This window comes from Rhinoraja longicauda, chromosome 32, assembly GCF_053455715.1.
Source record: "Rhinoraja longicauda isolate Sanriku21f chromosome 32, sRhiLon1.1, whole genome shotgun sequence".
In the NCBI taxonomy this organism is placed as follows: Eukaryota; Metazoa; Chordata; class Chondrichthyes; order Rajiformes; family Arhynchobatidae; genus Rhinoraja; species Rhinoraja longicauda.
The window spans coordinates 4,693,242-4,710,556 of record NC_135984.1 but is presented as its reverse complement, the minus strand read 5'-3'; the positions used below and the strand labels follow the sequence as shown (position 1 = coordinate 4,710,556).

General features: G+C 50.8%; 1 protein-coding gene across 9 annotated transcripts in view; it reads left to right on the top strand.

Moving 5' to 3' along the window:
• The window catches only part of LOC144608796 (cell surface glycoprotein MUC18-like), a 159,144-nt gene that overhangs the window by 125,389 nt on the left and 16,440 nt on the right, over positions 1-17,315 (top strand). For 8 of the 9 annotated variants that reach the window (XM_078426906.1, XM_078426903.1, XM_078426905.1 and 5 more), the window contains 7 exons: positions 991-1,173; positions 5,291-5,412; positions 9,256-9,403; positions 9,989-10,113; positions 10,623-10,761; positions 13,153-13,265; positions 17,119-17,266. In XM_078426906.1, the coding sequence (XP_078283032.1) occupies positions 991-1,173; positions 5,291-5,412; positions 9,256-9,403; positions 9,989-10,113; positions 10,623-10,761; positions 13,153-13,265; positions 17,119-17,266 (978 nt within the window). The remainder of the gene's footprint in view (positions 1-990; positions 1,174-5,290; positions 5,413-9,255; positions 9,404-9,988; positions 10,114-10,622; positions 10,762-13,152; positions 13,266-17,118; positions 17,267-17,315) is intronic. The other variant, XM_078426899.1, reaches the window with a different exon arrangement.

Below are 17,315 nucleotides of genomic sequence, written 5' to 3'. Positions count from 1 at the left end.
ATCTTATCGAAACGTATAAGATTATTAAGGGGTTGGACATGTTAGAGGCAGGAAACATGTTCCCAATGTTGGGGGAGTCCAGAACCAGGGGCTACAGTTTAAGAATAAGGGGTAGGCCATTTAGAACAGAGATGAGGAAAAACTTTTTTAGTCAGAGAGTTGTGAATCTGTGGAATTCTCTGCCTCAGAGGGCAGTGGAGGCCAATTCTCTGAATACATTCAAGAGAGAGCTAGATAGAGCTCTTAAGGATAGCGGAGTCAGGGGGTATGGGGAGAAAGCAGGAATGGGGTACTGATTGAGAATGATCAGCCATGATCACATTGAATGGCGGTGCTGGCTCGAAGGGCCGAATGGCCTACTCCTGCATCTATTGTCTATTGTCTACATTGGCTGAAATGTGGTCACTGTGGCTGTGTAGGGAAGCAAAGGGCCAGTGTGTGCACAGCAAGCTCCCAACTGGGCAACATTGATCAGTACGGGGGTCAGGGGCGTAGGGGAGATGGCAGGAGAATGGGATCGATCGGCCACGATTGAATGGCGGGATAGACTCGATGGGCCGAATGACCTAATTCTGCTTCTGTTACTTATGAACTGACAAAATTATTTGTTTGTATTCAGCGTGCGATTGATTTTGTGTCATTAATGGTGCTTCTCAGCCCACCGAGTCCGCACCAACCGTACATGTGTACGGGGATCGCCGGTTGGTGCGGACTCGCTGGGCTGAAGGGCCTGTTTCTGCGCTGGATCTCTAAACTAAACTAAACTAACTCTAACACCACCCTACACCCTTCGCCTGTGGGAGGGAACTGGGGCACCCGGGGAAAACCCACGCAAGTCACGGGGAGAGCGTGCAAGCTCCCTACAGTCAGCACCCATAGCCAGGAACGAACCCGGGTCTCTGGCGCGGTAAGGCAGCATCTCTCCCGCTGCGCCACCGTGCCGCCAAAGCTCGTGGTCTGCTCTCTTTCTGATGATATATTTTCCTTTAGGGACGCGTGTGACGTTGCAGGCCACTGAGGAAGCCAACGGCCTTTACACCATGAGAAGCGTGCTGCACTACCTACTAGAGATACACGACGAATACTCCACGTTTTACTGTGAGGTTAGCTACAGGATGCCAATGGGAATAGACAAGATGAAGGAGTCGGAAGCGATCAACATCTCCATCAGCTGTGAGTATTGTCCAGCGTCACAGCGAAAGCTACAATCTGGAATGAGTGGTCAGTGGTGTTTTTCTGTCACAGTTTAGTTTCGTTTATTGCCACGAGTACCAAGGTACTGTGAAAAACCTTTGTTGCGTGCTAACCAGTCAGCGGAAAGGCAATGGTGGAAGGCTTGGATAGAGTGGATGTGGAGAGGATGTTTCCACTAGTGGACGAGTCTAGGACTGGAGGTTACAGCCTCAGAATTGAAGGACGTCCCTTTAGAAAGGAGAAGGGAAGGAATTTCTTAAGTCAGAGGGTGGTGATTCTGTGGAGGCCAAGTCAATGGATATTTTTACGGCAGAGATAGATAGATTCTGGATTAGTACGGGGTGTCAGAGGTTATGTGGAGAAGGCAGGAGAATGGATTTGGAGGGAGAGATAGATCAGCCATGATTGAATGGTGTAGACTTGATGGGCCGAATGGCCTAATTCTGCTCTTATTACTTATGGCCTTAATACATGATTACAATCGAGCCATTTACAGTGCACAGATACATGATAAGGGAATAACGTTTAGTGCGAGGTAAAGCCAGTAAAGTCCGATCAAAGATAGTCCAATGGTCACCAATGAGGTAAATAGTAGTTCAGGACTGAAGATAGACACAAAAAGCTGGAGAAATTCAGCAGGTCAGACGGTATCTCTGGAGAAAAAGAATAGGTGACATATCGGGTCAAGACGTCTGAAAATTGGTCTCGACTTGAAACATCACCTATTCTTTTTTTGCAGAGATGCTGCCTGTCCCGCTGAGTTGCTCCAGCTTTTTGTGTCTATCTTCGGTTTAAACCAGCATCTGCAGTTCCATCGTACACACATAGTTCAGGACTGCTCTCTAGTTGTGGTGGGATGATTTAGTTGCCTGATAAACACACATGTGCAAACACACGGTGATTCTTCTTTATTGCATTCAGTAAAGTGTGGCCAAAACTAAGCACAATCCCCGATTAGCAAGGTGTACAGAAATAGTCCACTGAGGCGGCATGCAAGAGGCGCTGGGTTTTGGTTCCATTTGGTCCAGACTGGGCTCTAGGTGTTATGGAGTGGTGCCCGATCCAGGCGAGCCCCAGACTGCTGCAGGGCCTCCAGCCGTCGCCTTCCTTGGTCATGTGGATTGTCCAGCGCACCGTCGTCCATCTCCTCTCCTTTCCTCTCCTCTCCTCTCCTCGCCCGTCCGCCTTTGTTTCCCGGAGAGTGGAAACCTCCTCTCCTCCGGTCTCCGGTCTCCGGTCTTCGGGAGATAAGCAGGGGTGGCTTCCCTCCCTGCAGGCCGTGGCCTGCCGTGTCCTTTGTGGACAGGGCCTAGACCTGCCTCACAAATAGGGTTGGCAACTATTAGCCCGTATTAGCCGCGACATCCGTATTTTGGGCAAAATTGGTTTGTCCCGTATGGGACCGCCCTTGTCCCGTATTAGGCCCGCGGGCTGCTGTCGGCCGGGACAGTGTAGGTTAACGGAGTGTGTTTGCCTGATGGAGGTTTGCGTAGCAACCACCCTCCCCGGCCCGGGCGGCCGCTATTGGTGGAGCGGGAGCACGTAGCCGCTGGCTGCGTGAAGTCACTTGGGGCGCGGGGCGGTGACGTCACCTTGCCCCGTATTTGGGAGTGAGATAGTTGGCAACCCCTACTCACAAAGCACTTGCCTCCTACGTAAGAACACAAGAACACTAATGGAGTACGAATAAGAAACTCAGCTCCTCTTAAACACTTCCCATTCCAGTATGATGGTGTTCGTTCGATCCTCATCATCGATGCCTCCTCCGTGCCTGATCCCCATACCCCATGTTTAGTTTAGTTTTTTAGTTTAGTTTCGAGATACAGCACGGAAACAGGCCCTTTCGGCCAACTGGGTCCGTGCCGACCAGCGATCTCCACACCCACTCGGGACATTTTGTTGTTACATTTACCAAGCCAATTAACCTACAAACCTGTACGTCTTTGGAGTGTGGGAGGAAACCGGGGCTCCCGGAGAAAACCCACATGGTCACCAGGAGAACATACAAACCCCATGCTGACAGCACCTGTAGACAGGACCAAACCCAGGTTTCCGTGAGGCGCTGTAAGGCACCAAATCTACCGCTGCGCCACCGTGCTGCCCTCAAAGTATAAGTCTGAAGTCAATGTCTAAAGACGATAACGCGTTCAATGCCACATTAAGAAGCTAATGTGCAAGTACAAGCTGCATGTTCCCAGTGAGTTTATTTGTCGCTGTGGTCCACTGCAGTGCAGAGTTGCCGCAGTGAGTCTGGAATGTTGCCGCAGTGCCACACTGGAATTTAGAAGGATGAGAGGGGATCTTATCGAAACGTATAAGATTATTAAGGGGTTGGACACGTTAGAGGCAGGAAACATGTTCCCAATGTTGGGGGAGTCCAGAACAAGGGGCCACAGTTTAAGAATAAGGGGTAGGCCATTTAGAACTGAGATGAGGAAAAACTTTTTCAGTCAGAGAGTTGTGAATCTGTGGAATTCTCTGCCTCAGAAAGCAGTGGAGGCCAATTCTCTGAATGCATTCAAGAGAGAGCTAGATAGAGCTCTTAAGGATAGCGGAATCAGGGGGTATGGGGAGAAGGCAGGAACGGGGTACTGATTGAGAATGATCAGCCATGATCACATTGAATGGCGGTGCTGGCTCGAAGGGCCGAATGGCCTCCTCCTGCACCTATTGTCTATTGCACATGTGTCAAACTCAAGGCCCGCGGGCCGAATCCGGCCCGCCACGTCATTTTATGTGGCCCGTGAGAGCTTAATTGTCATTGGTCGAATATCTTTTAAGTTACAGGCATTTTAAACTTTAAAAGTTTCATTTCTAAACACATTTTTTAAAGGCCTCTCCTCACTCGCACAAACAAGATGGACGCCGTTAGCGGAGCCGCCCGCCCGCAATCACCGCACTCACTCTCCCACACCCGGGGGACACTCCCGAGCAGGAGGGAGATGGTCGGACTGATGGTCCGCTCATCCGTCCCTTCAACCCACGCCACGGCGTCCTCGAGTCCCCCCTCCCGCCCAGGCCCAGCACCGTTACCGCACATAAGCCGCAGCGCAGCGGGTAGCTTCTTCACCTCCTCCTTCAACGGCCGCTTCCACCGATGGCGGCGTCGACGAGGGCCGCTTCCACCGACGGCCCCGTCGCGATTTCAGAGAGATGGCGGCCTCCTCATGCTCAGCCATCTTGTGCGCGCCTCTCTCCCCGCGCGTCTCTCTCCCCGCGCGCCCCTCTCTGCCTCGAGTAGTCCGACCTCCGCCGCCCGACTCGAGTAGTCCGGAGCTCCCTCCCCCTCCCCGCACGCTCGGTAAGTGCCTTTCGCCGCCAACGGCTCCATGGAGGGGAGTGGACGTGGGGGCCGAGTGCGAGGAGGGCGGTGAGGGTGGGGGGAGGAGAGAATGGGGGGGTGGGGGGAGGAGAGAATGGGGGGTGGGGGGAGGAGAGTGGGGGAAAGGGGGGGGAGTGAGGGTGGGTGAGGAGAGAGTAGGGGGAGAGTGGGACTGGGGAGGGGGACAGCAGGGTTGGGGGAAGAGAGAGTGGGGGTGGGGGGAAGGGGACTGGGGGTCCGGGAAGTGTGGGGGGGAGGAAAGGGGGAGAAGGTGGGTGGGGGGAAGGGGACAGTGAGAGTGAAAGGGGGAGGAGGGGGTGGGGGAGGAGAAAGGGGTGTGGGGGGAAGGGGGTGGTGGTTGGGGAAGAGCGTGGGGGGACAGTGGGGGTGGGGGGAAGAGGGGACAGTGGGGGTGGGGAGGGGCAGTGAGAATGGGGGTGGGGCGAGTGTGTGGAGGGGAGGGTGGGAGTAGGAGGGGAGTGAGGGTGGGGGAGGAGAGGAGTGGGGCTGGGGGAGGAGAGTGTGGTGGAAAGGGGGGAAGGCGGGGAAGAGTGAGAGTGGGGCTGGGGGAGGAGAGAATGTGGGGGGTGGGAGGAGAGAGTGGGGGGAAAAGGGGGGCCAGTTACAACCGGCCCTTTGAGGGCAACCATAATGCTGATGTGGCCCGGGGTGAAAATGAGTTTGACACCCCTGGTCTATTGAGTCCGTGGTCCACTGCAGTGAGTCCGTGGTCCAGATCCAGCATGTAACTGTGTTCTGTTTGCCCCTCGCTAGATCCACCAGAGAGCGTGGAGTTTCTGATTGACCCCAACGTGCTGCAGGAGATGGACAACGTGACCATGGAGTGCCGGTCCGACGGCACGTCCAGCGTTGAGTACACCTTCCTCAAACTGCTGGTGAGATCACTTAAGGGGCCTGGACCATGTCACAGAGTCATCAGTGTGGAAATGATCTCTTTGGCCCAACTTGCCCACACCGGCCAACATGTCCCATCTGCCTGCGTTTGGTCCATATCCCTCCAAACCTGTCCTATCCATGTACCTGTCTAACTGTTTCTTAAACGTTGCGATAGTCACCCACCACCCTTTGTGTGGAAAAGTCATCCCTCAAATTCCTATTAAATCTTTCCCCTCTCACCTTAAACCTATGTCCTCTGGTTCTCGATTCACCTACTCTGGGCAAGAAACTCTATGCGTCTACCCGATCTATTTCTCTCATGATTTTATACACCTCTATAAGGTCATTGTTCAGTAAATTGTAGGAAATGTAACAAAATTGCTGAGCATATAATGGCACAGTGGCTATTTGTAACCCCTGCCACATTTGTGTATGTACAATAGCGTAGAAGACAGGCCATTCAGCCCATTGAGCTATACCTGCTCCCTGCGGAATAATGCTCTCAGTCCCCTTCCACCATTGTTTATTTTCCTTCGTTCTTGCAACTCCCTCCCCCTTTTGCCACTCAGAGTTGGAGCCAGAGAGCACGGAAACAGGCCGTGTCCACCATTGTCCATCACTGTCCACCATTTTAACAATTTTGGAGTCACTTGCAAATTTACTAACCACGTTAACTGAATTGTAATCCCCATCGTTGAAACATATGACAAACAACACTGGTCCCAGCACAGATCCCAGTGGCATCTCACATAGGTGGGGCAGTGGTAGAGTTGCTGCCTTACAGCGCCAGAGACCCGGGTTCGATCCTGACTATGGCTGCTGTCTGTACGGAGTTTGTACGTTCTTCCCGTGACCTACGTGCGTTTTCCCTGGGTGCTCCGGTTTCCTCCCACACTCCAAAGATGTGCGGGTTTATAGGATTAATTTGGCTTCTGTAAATTGTAAATTATCCATAGTGTGTGTCGGATAGTGTTAGTGTGCGGGGATCGCTGGTCGGCGCGGAGTCAGTGGGCCGAGTGTCAGTGTGCGGGGATCGCTGGTCGGCGTGGACTCGGTGGACCGAACGGCCTGTTTCCGAGCTGTATCTCTCAACTAAATTAAACTAAACACTGGTCACAAGGCTCCAATCAGAACCTCAGTTCCACCCTCTGACTCCTGTATATAAAATTATGAAAAGCTCGATACGGTAGACAGTCAGAACCTTTTTCCCAGGAAGGAAAGTCAGATCCTGGAGGGTAGAGCTTTAAGGTGAGAGGAGATGTGTGGGGCAGGTTTTTTACACAGAGGGTGATGAGTGCCTGGAACTTGCTGCTGGGGTGGTGGTTGAGGCAGATGCAATAGAGCCATTTAAAAAGCTTTTGGATACGCAGGGAATGGGTTATGTGCAGGTAGATAAGATTTTTAAATTTAGAGATACAGCGCAGAAACAAGCCCTTCGGCCCACCGGGTCCGTGCCGCCCAGCGATCCCCGCACATTATCCTACACCCACTAGGGCCGATTTTTACAATTGCCCAGCCAATTAACCTACAAACCTGCACGTCTTTGGAGTGTGGGAGGAAACTGAAGATCTCGGAGAAAACCCACGCAGGTCACGGGGAGAACGTACAAACTCCGTACAGACGGCGCCCGTAGTCAGGATCGAACCTGAGTCTCCAGCGCTGCATTCGCTGTAAGGCAGCAACTCTACCGCTGCGCCACCGTGCTGCCCCGGTGGATAAGAAATGGCCTTGGCATCATGTCAGGCACAGACATTGTGGGCCGAGGGGCCTGTTCTTGTGCTGTTCTGTTCTATGTTCTATGTTCCATCAAGGCAATTTTGAATCCCATTAGTTGTCTCAGAAGTGACCTCAAGGATAACTTCTGACCTTAGGATAACTCTCCAGGCTAACCTAATGAACTAATTTACAGTTCATTTCACCGACTAGAACATCTTTTACAGTTCAGTTTAGTGTCACGTGTGCCGAGGTACAGTGAAAAGCTTTTGTGGCGTGCTATCCTCCAGTCAGCAGAAAGACAATACATGATTACAATTGAGTCGTTTACAGTGTACAGATACATGATAAGGGAATAAAGTTTTTAACGTGGGTTTTGCCTCGAGTTCCCGGGGGAACCACGTATGGTCACAAATGGAACGTGCAAACTCCTCACAGACCGACCGCGCCCTAGGTCACAGTTTGAACCTGGGTCCCTGAAGCTGCGTTCAGAGAATTCTGAGTATTTTTCCATGGGAAGAATTTGAAAGAAATGTTACTTTGAAATGAAGCGCAGACACTACCCGCATGCTAAAATACTCCGATTGCTCGCAACCATGCATCAAGAATACGTGAACCAATATTACAAACACGTAGACAGACATAAAAATGCTGGAGTTACTCAGCAGGACAGGCAGCATCTCTGGAGACTTTATAACTGTATACAATTATAAAAGGACTGGACAAGCTAGATGCCGAAAAAAATGTTCCCAATGTTGGGGGAGTCCAGAACCAGGGGCCACAGTCCAAGAATAAAGGGGAGGCCATTTAAAACTGAGGTGAGACAGAACTTTTTCACCCAGAGAGTTGTGAATTTGTGGAATTCTCTGCCACAGAGGGCAGTGGAGGCCAATTCACTGGATGAATTTAAAAAAGAGTTAGATAGAGCTCTAGGGGCTAGTGGAATTGAGGGATATGGGGAGAAGGCAGGCACGGGTTACTGATTGTGGATGATCAGCCATGATCACAATGAATGGCGGTGCTGGCTCGAAGGGCCAAATGGCCTCCTCCAGCACCTAGTTTCAATGAGATAAGGAATGGGTGATGTTTTGGGTCGAGACCCTTCTTCATAACCACATAGCTCATGTAATTCAATACAGATTAAAACTTCTCGACCCGAAACGTGAGTCTGAAGAAGGGTCTCGACCCGAAACGTCACCCATCCCTTCTCTCCAGAGATGCTGCCTGTCCCGCTGAGTTACTCCAGTATTTTGTGTCTACCTTCGATTTGAACCAGCATCTGCAGTCTTTTCTCCTAAGATTTAAACCTCATCATCTATTAATGGGCAATGTTGTATTCGATTTGAGCTGTCTTCCCTTAACTTTGCTTTGTGTTTTAGGCGGTTATAAAAGCAAGATCCTGTTGACAAAGTATAATTATATCCTCTGCTCAACAACCAGAGGCCGAGGTTAACTGGAGTCTAATTATTGTCTTGCGTTTGGTGTTCATTTCCTTTAAATATCACAGTTCCCATGACATTCCACCCGATGTTTCTCCCACTGTTTCTTACAGAATAAGAGGCAGAATCCTGCAGAAAGTCTAAGGTTTTCGATGGATTGCACCCGGAATTAATGGTCAGGCCTGTGCTTCCGATGTAGGGTCGCCAACTGTCCCGTATTAGCCGGGACATCCCGTATTCTGGGCTAAATTGGTTTGGCCCGTACGGGACCGCCCCTGTCCCATATTAGGCCCGCTGACTGCTGTCGGCTCACGGGCCAGGAGGCGGGTTGCTACGCAACCTCCGTTAGGCGAACACGCTACGTTAGCCTACACTGCAAGAGCCGGGACAGTGTAGGCTAGCGGAGTGCGTTCGCCTGGCGGAGGTTGCGTAGCAACCCGCCTCCCGGCCCGGGCGGCCGCCGTTGGTGGAGCGGGCACACGTGGCCGCTGGCTGGGTGAGGTCACGTGGGGCGCGGGGCGGTGGGTGACATTACCTCGTTCCGTATTTGGGAGTGAGAAAGTTGGCAACCCCTATTCAAATCAAATACTGAATTAAAATAAACTAACCTTAGATCTTGTAAGCATTCTGAGACTAATGAGACGGATTGAATCTTACTAACAGGATCTCGGTTTCCCTTCTAATAAACAGGATGGTAAGATGGAGGATATCTACAGCATTGGCAACACAGTGGTGCTGACGGAACTCAGTCGAAATGACACCGGTGTTTACGGCTGCAAAATCCTCGACTTAGACACGTTCATGGAATTCTTCAGCAACAAGACGATAACGGTCAATTGTGGGTATTTATTTTCCCACTCCTTTTCCTCTTCCTCCTCGTCCAGAAGCTCTTGGCCACATTCCATTAGTGCAGCCATGTTGACGTAATGTGTGATGAGCGTTTGTACTAGCTACACTAGTACACTGGGCCTGTACTAGCCAGAGCTTAGAAGGATGAGTGGGGGGGGACCTCATTGAAACTTGCCGAATAGTGAAGGGACTGGATAGAGTGGATGTGGGGAGGTTGTTTCCACTAGTGGGAGAGTCTGGGACCAGAGGCCGGAGCCTCAGAATAAAAGGACGTACCTTTAAGGAGATAAAGAGGAACTTCTATAGTCAGAGGGTGGTGAATCTGTGTCATTCATTGCCACGGAAGGCTGAGGAGGCCAAGTCAATAGATATTTTTAAGGCAGTGATCCTGTAGATGCTACTATGCATGGGTGTCAGGGGTTATGGGGAGAAGGCAGGGGAATGGGGTTGAGAGGGAGAGATGGATCAGCCATGATTGAATGGCGGAGTGGACTTGGTGGGCCGAATGGCCTGATTCTGCTCCTATCGCATGAATTGATGAGCTTCTCTGCTTCCTGTGCTTCCTGTCAAACAGTTCTGGACCCCATCATGTTCACCCCAAAAGGTCCCTACATTTTTACAGAGGGTGAGAAAAATATGCGCATCTCTTGTGAAGCAGAAGCATCACAAAATTCAACGGTGGTCTGGATAAATCACAAGGTAGGAGTAAAGCTTCTCAAATAAAGTGAAGAAGGGTCTCGACCCGAAACATCACCCATTCCTTCAATCCAGAGATACTGCCTGTCTCGCTGAGTTATTCCAGCATTTTGTGTCTATCCATGTACCTGTCTAACTGTTTCTTAAATGTTGGGATAGTCCCCACCTCAACTACCTCCTCTGGCAGCTTGTTCCATACACCCACCACACTTTGTGTGAAAAAGTTACCCCTCAGATTCCCCATTAAATCTTTCCCCCTTCACCTTACACCTATGTCCCGTAGATGTATTTAGGTTTAATTTGTTAGTGGCTTATTAAACTACTAACACTAAATATTTTAACTTTCCCACTTCTGGAAACACCATCTGCACATCCACTCAATCGAGGCCGATGTTCATTGCTGAAGGTGGAGGTGACGGGGGGCGGGGAGGGTTAAAGGGGATTTGAGGGGCATTTCTTTTTAACTTTGTAATGATATTCCATTCACTTTCTTTATTAACCATCTCTTTCAGAAGACAGTGGTGAGCACTGGGGAATTGCTCAAACTGCCTATGGTTGCATTCGATGATGCTGGAAACTACACCTGTATAGTTGCCATGCCTGGTGTTCCCAACCTGAGCCGGCAAAAGACCATCAATATTGTGGTCAAAGGTAGGTGTAACCGTCCGTAACATCACCATTAGCGCGTTCATGGGAGCATAAGACATAGGAGCAGAGTTAGGCCATTCAGCCTATTCCTCTTTCAACCCCATTCTCCTGCTTCTCCTCGTAACCTTAGACACCTTAACTGATCAAAGACTCGAAACGTCATCCATCCCTTCTCTCCAGAGATGCTGCCTGTCCCGCTGAGTTACTCCAGCAGTTTGCATCTACCTTCAGTAAACCAGCGTCTGCAGTTCCTTCCTAAACACAAGCCTGTCAATCTCCGCTTTATAAATACCCACTGACTTGGCCTCCATAGCCATCTGTGGCAATGAATCTCACAGATTCATCACCCACTGGATATTGAAATGGTACGTCCTTTTATTCCGTGGCTGTGCCTTCTGGTCCCGGACTCTCCCACGACTGGAAACATCCTCTCCGCCTCACCTCGGTCTGGGTTATTGTGCGGTGTTGAGGCTGGGGGTTTAGAGGGGACCTGGGGAGGATTTCTTTCACACACAGAGAGAGTGGTTGGAGTCTGAAACACACTGCCACAGGAGGTGGTGGCTGTGCCTTCTGGTCCTGGACTCTCACCATATCCAATACGTATATGGACAACTAGTTGCATCACCAAAGCATCGAAGGCAAGGGACCAACCTGATCAGTACGGGTGTCGTGGGTTATGGGGAGAAGGCAGGAGAATGGGGTTAGGAGGGAGAGATAGATCAGCCATGATTGAACGGCGGAGTAGACTTGATGGGCCAAACTATCATGTATCCCTTATCATGTATCTATTTCTAACTTAGGAACTGCTGATAAACGAGATTAATGTGAGTAGGTACAAGTGTCAGCATGGACATAATGGCCCAAAGTTCCTGTATCTGTGCTACTCCACTCTCGGAACTTGTCCAAATCCTTGATTCTAATCGGATCCTTCCTCAGATATTCTGGAATTCTCCCCATCGCTCAATGTAACACCATGACCTGCCTCATTATGATCCAGCTTCCAGCTGGAAAAGTGAATGAGTGAATACAGTTAAGGACCAACCCAAACTTGCTTGGATAACTCTGATTCATGACCTACCGCTCCATCTCTGATTAGATGTGTGTGTGTACAACACCGTGGTGCTGAGTTACCAGGAGCATCTGGCACCAAGAATGAAAACTTGGTTGTAGAAATGTGTAGGAAGGAACTGCAGAACTTCCACTATTCACATCCATATATATTTCAAGAGAGAGTTAGATTTAGATCTCAGGGCTAACGGAATCAAGGGATATGGGGAAAAAGCAGGAACAGGGTGCTGATTTTAGACGATCAGCCATGATTGTATTGAATGGCGGTGCTGGCTCGAAGGGCCGAATGGCCTACTCCTGCACCTATTTTTTAATGTTTCTGTGTTTCTATATCCCCTTGTTATCACCTCTTCCACAGCCAACAATGGACCATTGTGGGCTCCACCTTTCCTTAGTCATCGGTGCCAGCTTTGATTTGAAGAGCGTGGGGGGACAGTGGGGGTGGGGGGAAGAGGGGACAGTGGGGGTGGGGAGGGGCAGTGAGAATGGGGGTGGGGCGAGTGTGTGGAGGGGAGGGTGGGAGTAGGAGGGGAGTGAGGGTGGGGGAGGAGAGGAGTGGGGCTGGGGGAGGAGAGTGTGGTGGAAAGGGGGGGTGGGGGAAAGTGAGAGTGGGGCTGGGGGAGGAGAGAATGAGGGGGTGGGGGGAGGAGAGAGTGGGGGAAAGGGGGATGGTGGGGAAAGGGGTGGGAGGGAGAGTGGGACTGGGGAGGAGGGCAGAGTGCGAGTGGGGAGGAGGAGGGGTGGGGGGAAGGGGCAGCAGGGGAGGGGGTTGAGAGAGTGGAGGAGGGTGGAAGGGGGACAGTGGGGGTCAGGGAAGAGGGGAGAGTGGGGGGAGGGAGGAAAAGGTGGGAGAGGGGGAAGGGGACAGCGAGAGTGAAAGGAGGGTGAGGGAGGAGAGAGGAAGTGTGGGGGGAAGGGGGGTGGTGGTGGGGGGAACATAGTGGGGGGTAGGGAGAGAGTGGGGGGGAGGGGGACGGTGAGAATGCAGGTGGGGCGGGTGGGTGGAGGAGAGGGTAGGGGTGGGAGAGGGGTGAGGGGAGGAGAGAGTGGGGGAGGCGGGGGTGGGTGAGGAGGGGTGGAGGAGAGTGGGGGAGGCGGGGAAGAGTGAGAGTGGGGCTGGGGGAGGAGAGAATGTGGGGGGTGGGAGGAGAGAGTGGGGGAAAAGGGGGGCCAGTTACAACCGGCCCTTTGAGGGCAACCATAATGCTGATGTGGCCCGGGGTGAAAATGAGTTTGACACCCCTGGTCTATTGAGTCCGTGGTCCACTGCAGTGAGTCCGTGGTCCAGATCCAGCATGTAACTGTGTTCTGTTTGCCCCTCGCTAGAGAGCATGGAGTTTCTGATTCACCCCAACGTGCTGAAGGAGATGGACAACGTGACCATGGAGTGCCGGTCCGACGGCACGTCCAGCGTTGAGTACACCTTCCTCAAACTGCTGGTGAGATCACTTAAGGGGCCTGGACCATGTCACAGAGTCATCAGTGTGGAAATGATCTCTTTGGCCCAACTTGCCCACACCGGCCAACATGTCCCATCTGCCTGCGTTTGGTCCATATCCCTCCAAACCTGTCCTATCCATGTACCTGTCTAACTGTTTCTTAAACGTTGGGATAGTCACCCACCACCCTTTGTGTGGAAAAGTCATCCCTCAAATTCCTATTAAATCTTTCCCCTCTCACCTTAAACCTATGTCCTCTGGTTCTCGATTCACCTACTCTGGGCAAGAAACTCTATGCGTCTACCCGATCTATTTCTCTCATGATTTTATACACCTCTATAAGGTCATTGTTCAGTAAATTGTAGGAAATGTAACAAAATTGCTGAGCATATAATGGCACAGTGGCTATTTGTAACCCCTGCCACATTTGTGTATGTACAATAGCGTAGAAGACAGGCCATTCAGCCCATTGAGCTATACCTGCTCCCTGCGGAATAATGCTCTCAGTCCCCTTCCACCATTGTTTATTTTCCTTCGTTCTTGCAACTCCCTCCCCCTTTTGCCACTCAGAGTTGGAGCCAGAGAGCACGGAAACAGGCCGTGTCCACCATTGTCCATCACTGTCCACCATTTTAACAATTTTGGAGTCACTTGCAAATTTACTAACCACGTTAACTGAATTGTAATCCCCATCGTTGAAACATATGACAAACAACACTGGTCCCAGCACAGATCCCAGTGGCATCTCACATAGGTGGGGCAGTGGTAGAGTTGCTGCCTTACAGCGCCAGAGACCCGGGTTCGATCCTGACTATGGCTGCTGTCTGTACGGAGTTTGTACGTTCTTCCCGTGACCTACGTGCGTTTTCCCTGGGTGCTCCGGTTTCCTCCCACACTCCAAAGATGTGCGGGTTTATAGGATTAATTTGGCTTCTGTAAATTGTAAATTATCCATAGTGTGTGTCGGATAGTGTTAGTGTGCGGGGATCGCTGGTCGGTGCGGAGTCGGTGGGCCGAGTGTCAGTGTGCGGGGATCGCTGGTCGGCGTGGACTCGGTGGGCCGAACGGCCTGTTTCCGAGCTGTATCTCTCAACTAAACTAAACTAAACACTGGTCACAAGGCTCCAATCAGAACCTCAGTTCCACCCTCTGACTCCTGTATATAAAATTATGAAAAGCTCGATACGGTAGACAGTCAGAACCTTTTTCCCAGGAAGGAAAGTCAGATCCTGGAGGGTAGAGCTTTAAGGTGAGAGGAGATGTGTGGGGCAGGTTTTTTACACAGAGGGTGATGAGTGCCTGGAACTTGCTGCTGGGGTGGTGGTTGAGGCAGATGCAATAGAGCCATTTAAAAAGCTTTTGGATACGCAGGGAATGGAGGGATACGGGTTATGTGCAGGTAGATAAGATTTTTAAATTTAGAGATACAGCGCAGAAACAGGCCCTTCGGCCCACCGGGTCCGTGCCGCCCAGCGATCCCCGCACATTATCCTACACCCACTAGGGACGATTTTTACAATTGCCCAGCCAATTAACCTACAAACCTGCACGTCTTTGGAGTGTGGGAGGAAACTGAAGATCTCGGAGAAAACCCACGCAGGTCACGGGGAGAACGTACAAACTCCGTACAGACGGCGCCCGTAGTCAGGATCGAACCTGAGTCTCCAGCGCTGCATTCGCTGTAAGGCAGCAACTCTACCGCTGCGCCACCGTGCTGCCCCGGTGGATAAGAAATGGCCTTGGCATCATGTCCGGCACAGACATTGTGGGCCGAGGGGCCTGTTCTTGTGCTGTTCTGTTCTATGTTCTATGTTCCATCAAGGCAATTTTGAATCCCATTAGTTGTCTCAGAGGTGACCTCAAGGATAACTTCTGACCTTAGGATAACTCTCCAGGCTAACCTAATGAACTAATTTACAGTTCATTTCACCGACTAGAACATCTTTTACAGTTCAGTTTAGTGTCACGTGTGCCGAGGTACAGTGAAAAGCTTTTGTGGCGTGCTATCCTCCAGTCAGCAGAAAGACAATACATGATTACAATTGAGTCGTTTACAGTGTACAGATACATGATAAGGGAATAAAGTTTTTAACGTGGGTTTTGCCTCGAGTTCCCGGGGGAACCACGTATGGTCACAAATGGAACGTGCAAACTCCTCACAGACCGACCGCGCCCTAGGTCACAGTTTGAACCTGGGTCCCTGAAGCTGCGTTCAGAGAATTCTGAGTATTTTTCCATGGGAAGAATTTGAAAGAAATGTTACTTTGAAATGAAGCGCAGACACTACCCGCATGCTAAAATACTCCGATTGCTCGCAACCATGCATCAAGAATACGTGAACCAATATTACAAACACGTAGACAGACATAAAAATGCTGGAGTTACTCAGCAGGACAGGCAGCATCTCTGGAGACTTTATAACTGTATACAATTATAAAAGGACTGGACAAGCTAGATGCCGAAAAAAATGTTCCCAATGTTGGGGGAGTCCAGAACCAGGGGCCACAGTCCAAGAATAAAGGGGAGGCCATTTAAAACTGAGGTGAGACAGAACTTTTTCACCCAGAGAGTTGTGAATTTGTGGAATTCTCTGCCACAGAGGGCAGTGGAGGCCAATTCACTGGATGAATTTAAAAAAGAGTTAGATAGAGCTCTAGGGGCTAGTGGAATTGAGGGATATGGGGAGAAGGCAGGCACGGGTTACTGATTGTGGATGATCAGCCATGATCACAATGAATGGCGGTGCTGGCTCGAAGGGCCAAATGGCCTCCTCCAGCACCTAGTTTCAATGAGATAAGGAATGGGTGATGTTTTGGGTCGAGACCCTTCTTCATAACCACATAGCTCAAGTAATTCAATACAGATTAAAACTTCTCGACCCGAAACGTGAGTCTGAAGAAGGGTCTCGACCCGAAACGTCACCCATCCCTTCTCTCCAGAGATGCTGCCTGTCCCGCTGAGTTACTCCAGTATTTTGTGTCTACCTTCGATTTGAACCAGCATCTGCAGTCTTTTCTCCTAAGATTTAAACCTCATCATCTATTAATGGGCAATGTTGTATTCGATTTGAGCTGTCTTCCCTTAACTTTGCTTTGTGTTTTAGGCGGTTATAAAAGCAAGATCCTGTTGACAAAGTATAATTATATCCTCTGCTCAACAACCAGAGGCCGAGGTTAACTGGAGTCTAATTATTGTCTTGCGTTTGGTGTTCATTTCCTTTAAATATCACAGTTCCCATGACATTCCACCCGATGTTTCTCCCACTGTTTCTTACAGAATAAGAGGCAGAATCCTGCAGAAAGTCTAAGGTTTTCGATGGATTGCACCCGGAATTAATGGTCAGGCCTGTGCTTCCGATGTAGGGTCGCCAACTGTCCCGTATTAGCCGGGACATCCCGTATTCTGGGCTAAATTGGTTTGGCCCGTACGGGACCGCCCCTGTCCCATATTAGGCCCGCTGACTGCTGTCGGCTCACGGGCCAGGAGGCGGGTTGCTACGCAACCTCCGTTAGGCGAACACGCTACGTTAGCCTACACTGCAAGAGCCGGGACAGTGTAGGCTAGCGGAGTGCGTTCGCCTGGCGGAGGTTGCGTAGCAACCCGCCTCCCGGCCCGGGCGGCCGCCGTTGGTGGAGCGGGCACACGTGGCCGCTGGCTGGGTGAGGTCACGTGGGGCGCGGGGCGGTGGGTGACGTTACCTCGTTCCGTATTTGGGAGTGAGAAAGTTGGCAACCCCTATTCAAATCAAATACTGAATTAAAATAAACTAACCTTAGATCTTGTAAGCATTCTGAGACTAATGAGACGGATTGAATCTTACTAACAGGATCTCGGTTTCCCTTCTAATAAACAGGATGGTAAGATGGAGGATATCAACAGCATTGGCAACACAGCGGTGCTGACGGAACTCAGTCGAAATGACAACGGTGTTTACGGCTGCAAAATCCTCGACTTAGACATGTTCAAGGAATTCTTCAGCAACAAGACGATAACGGTCAATTGTGGGTATTTATTTTCCCACTCCTTTTCCTCTTCCTCCTCGTCCAGAAG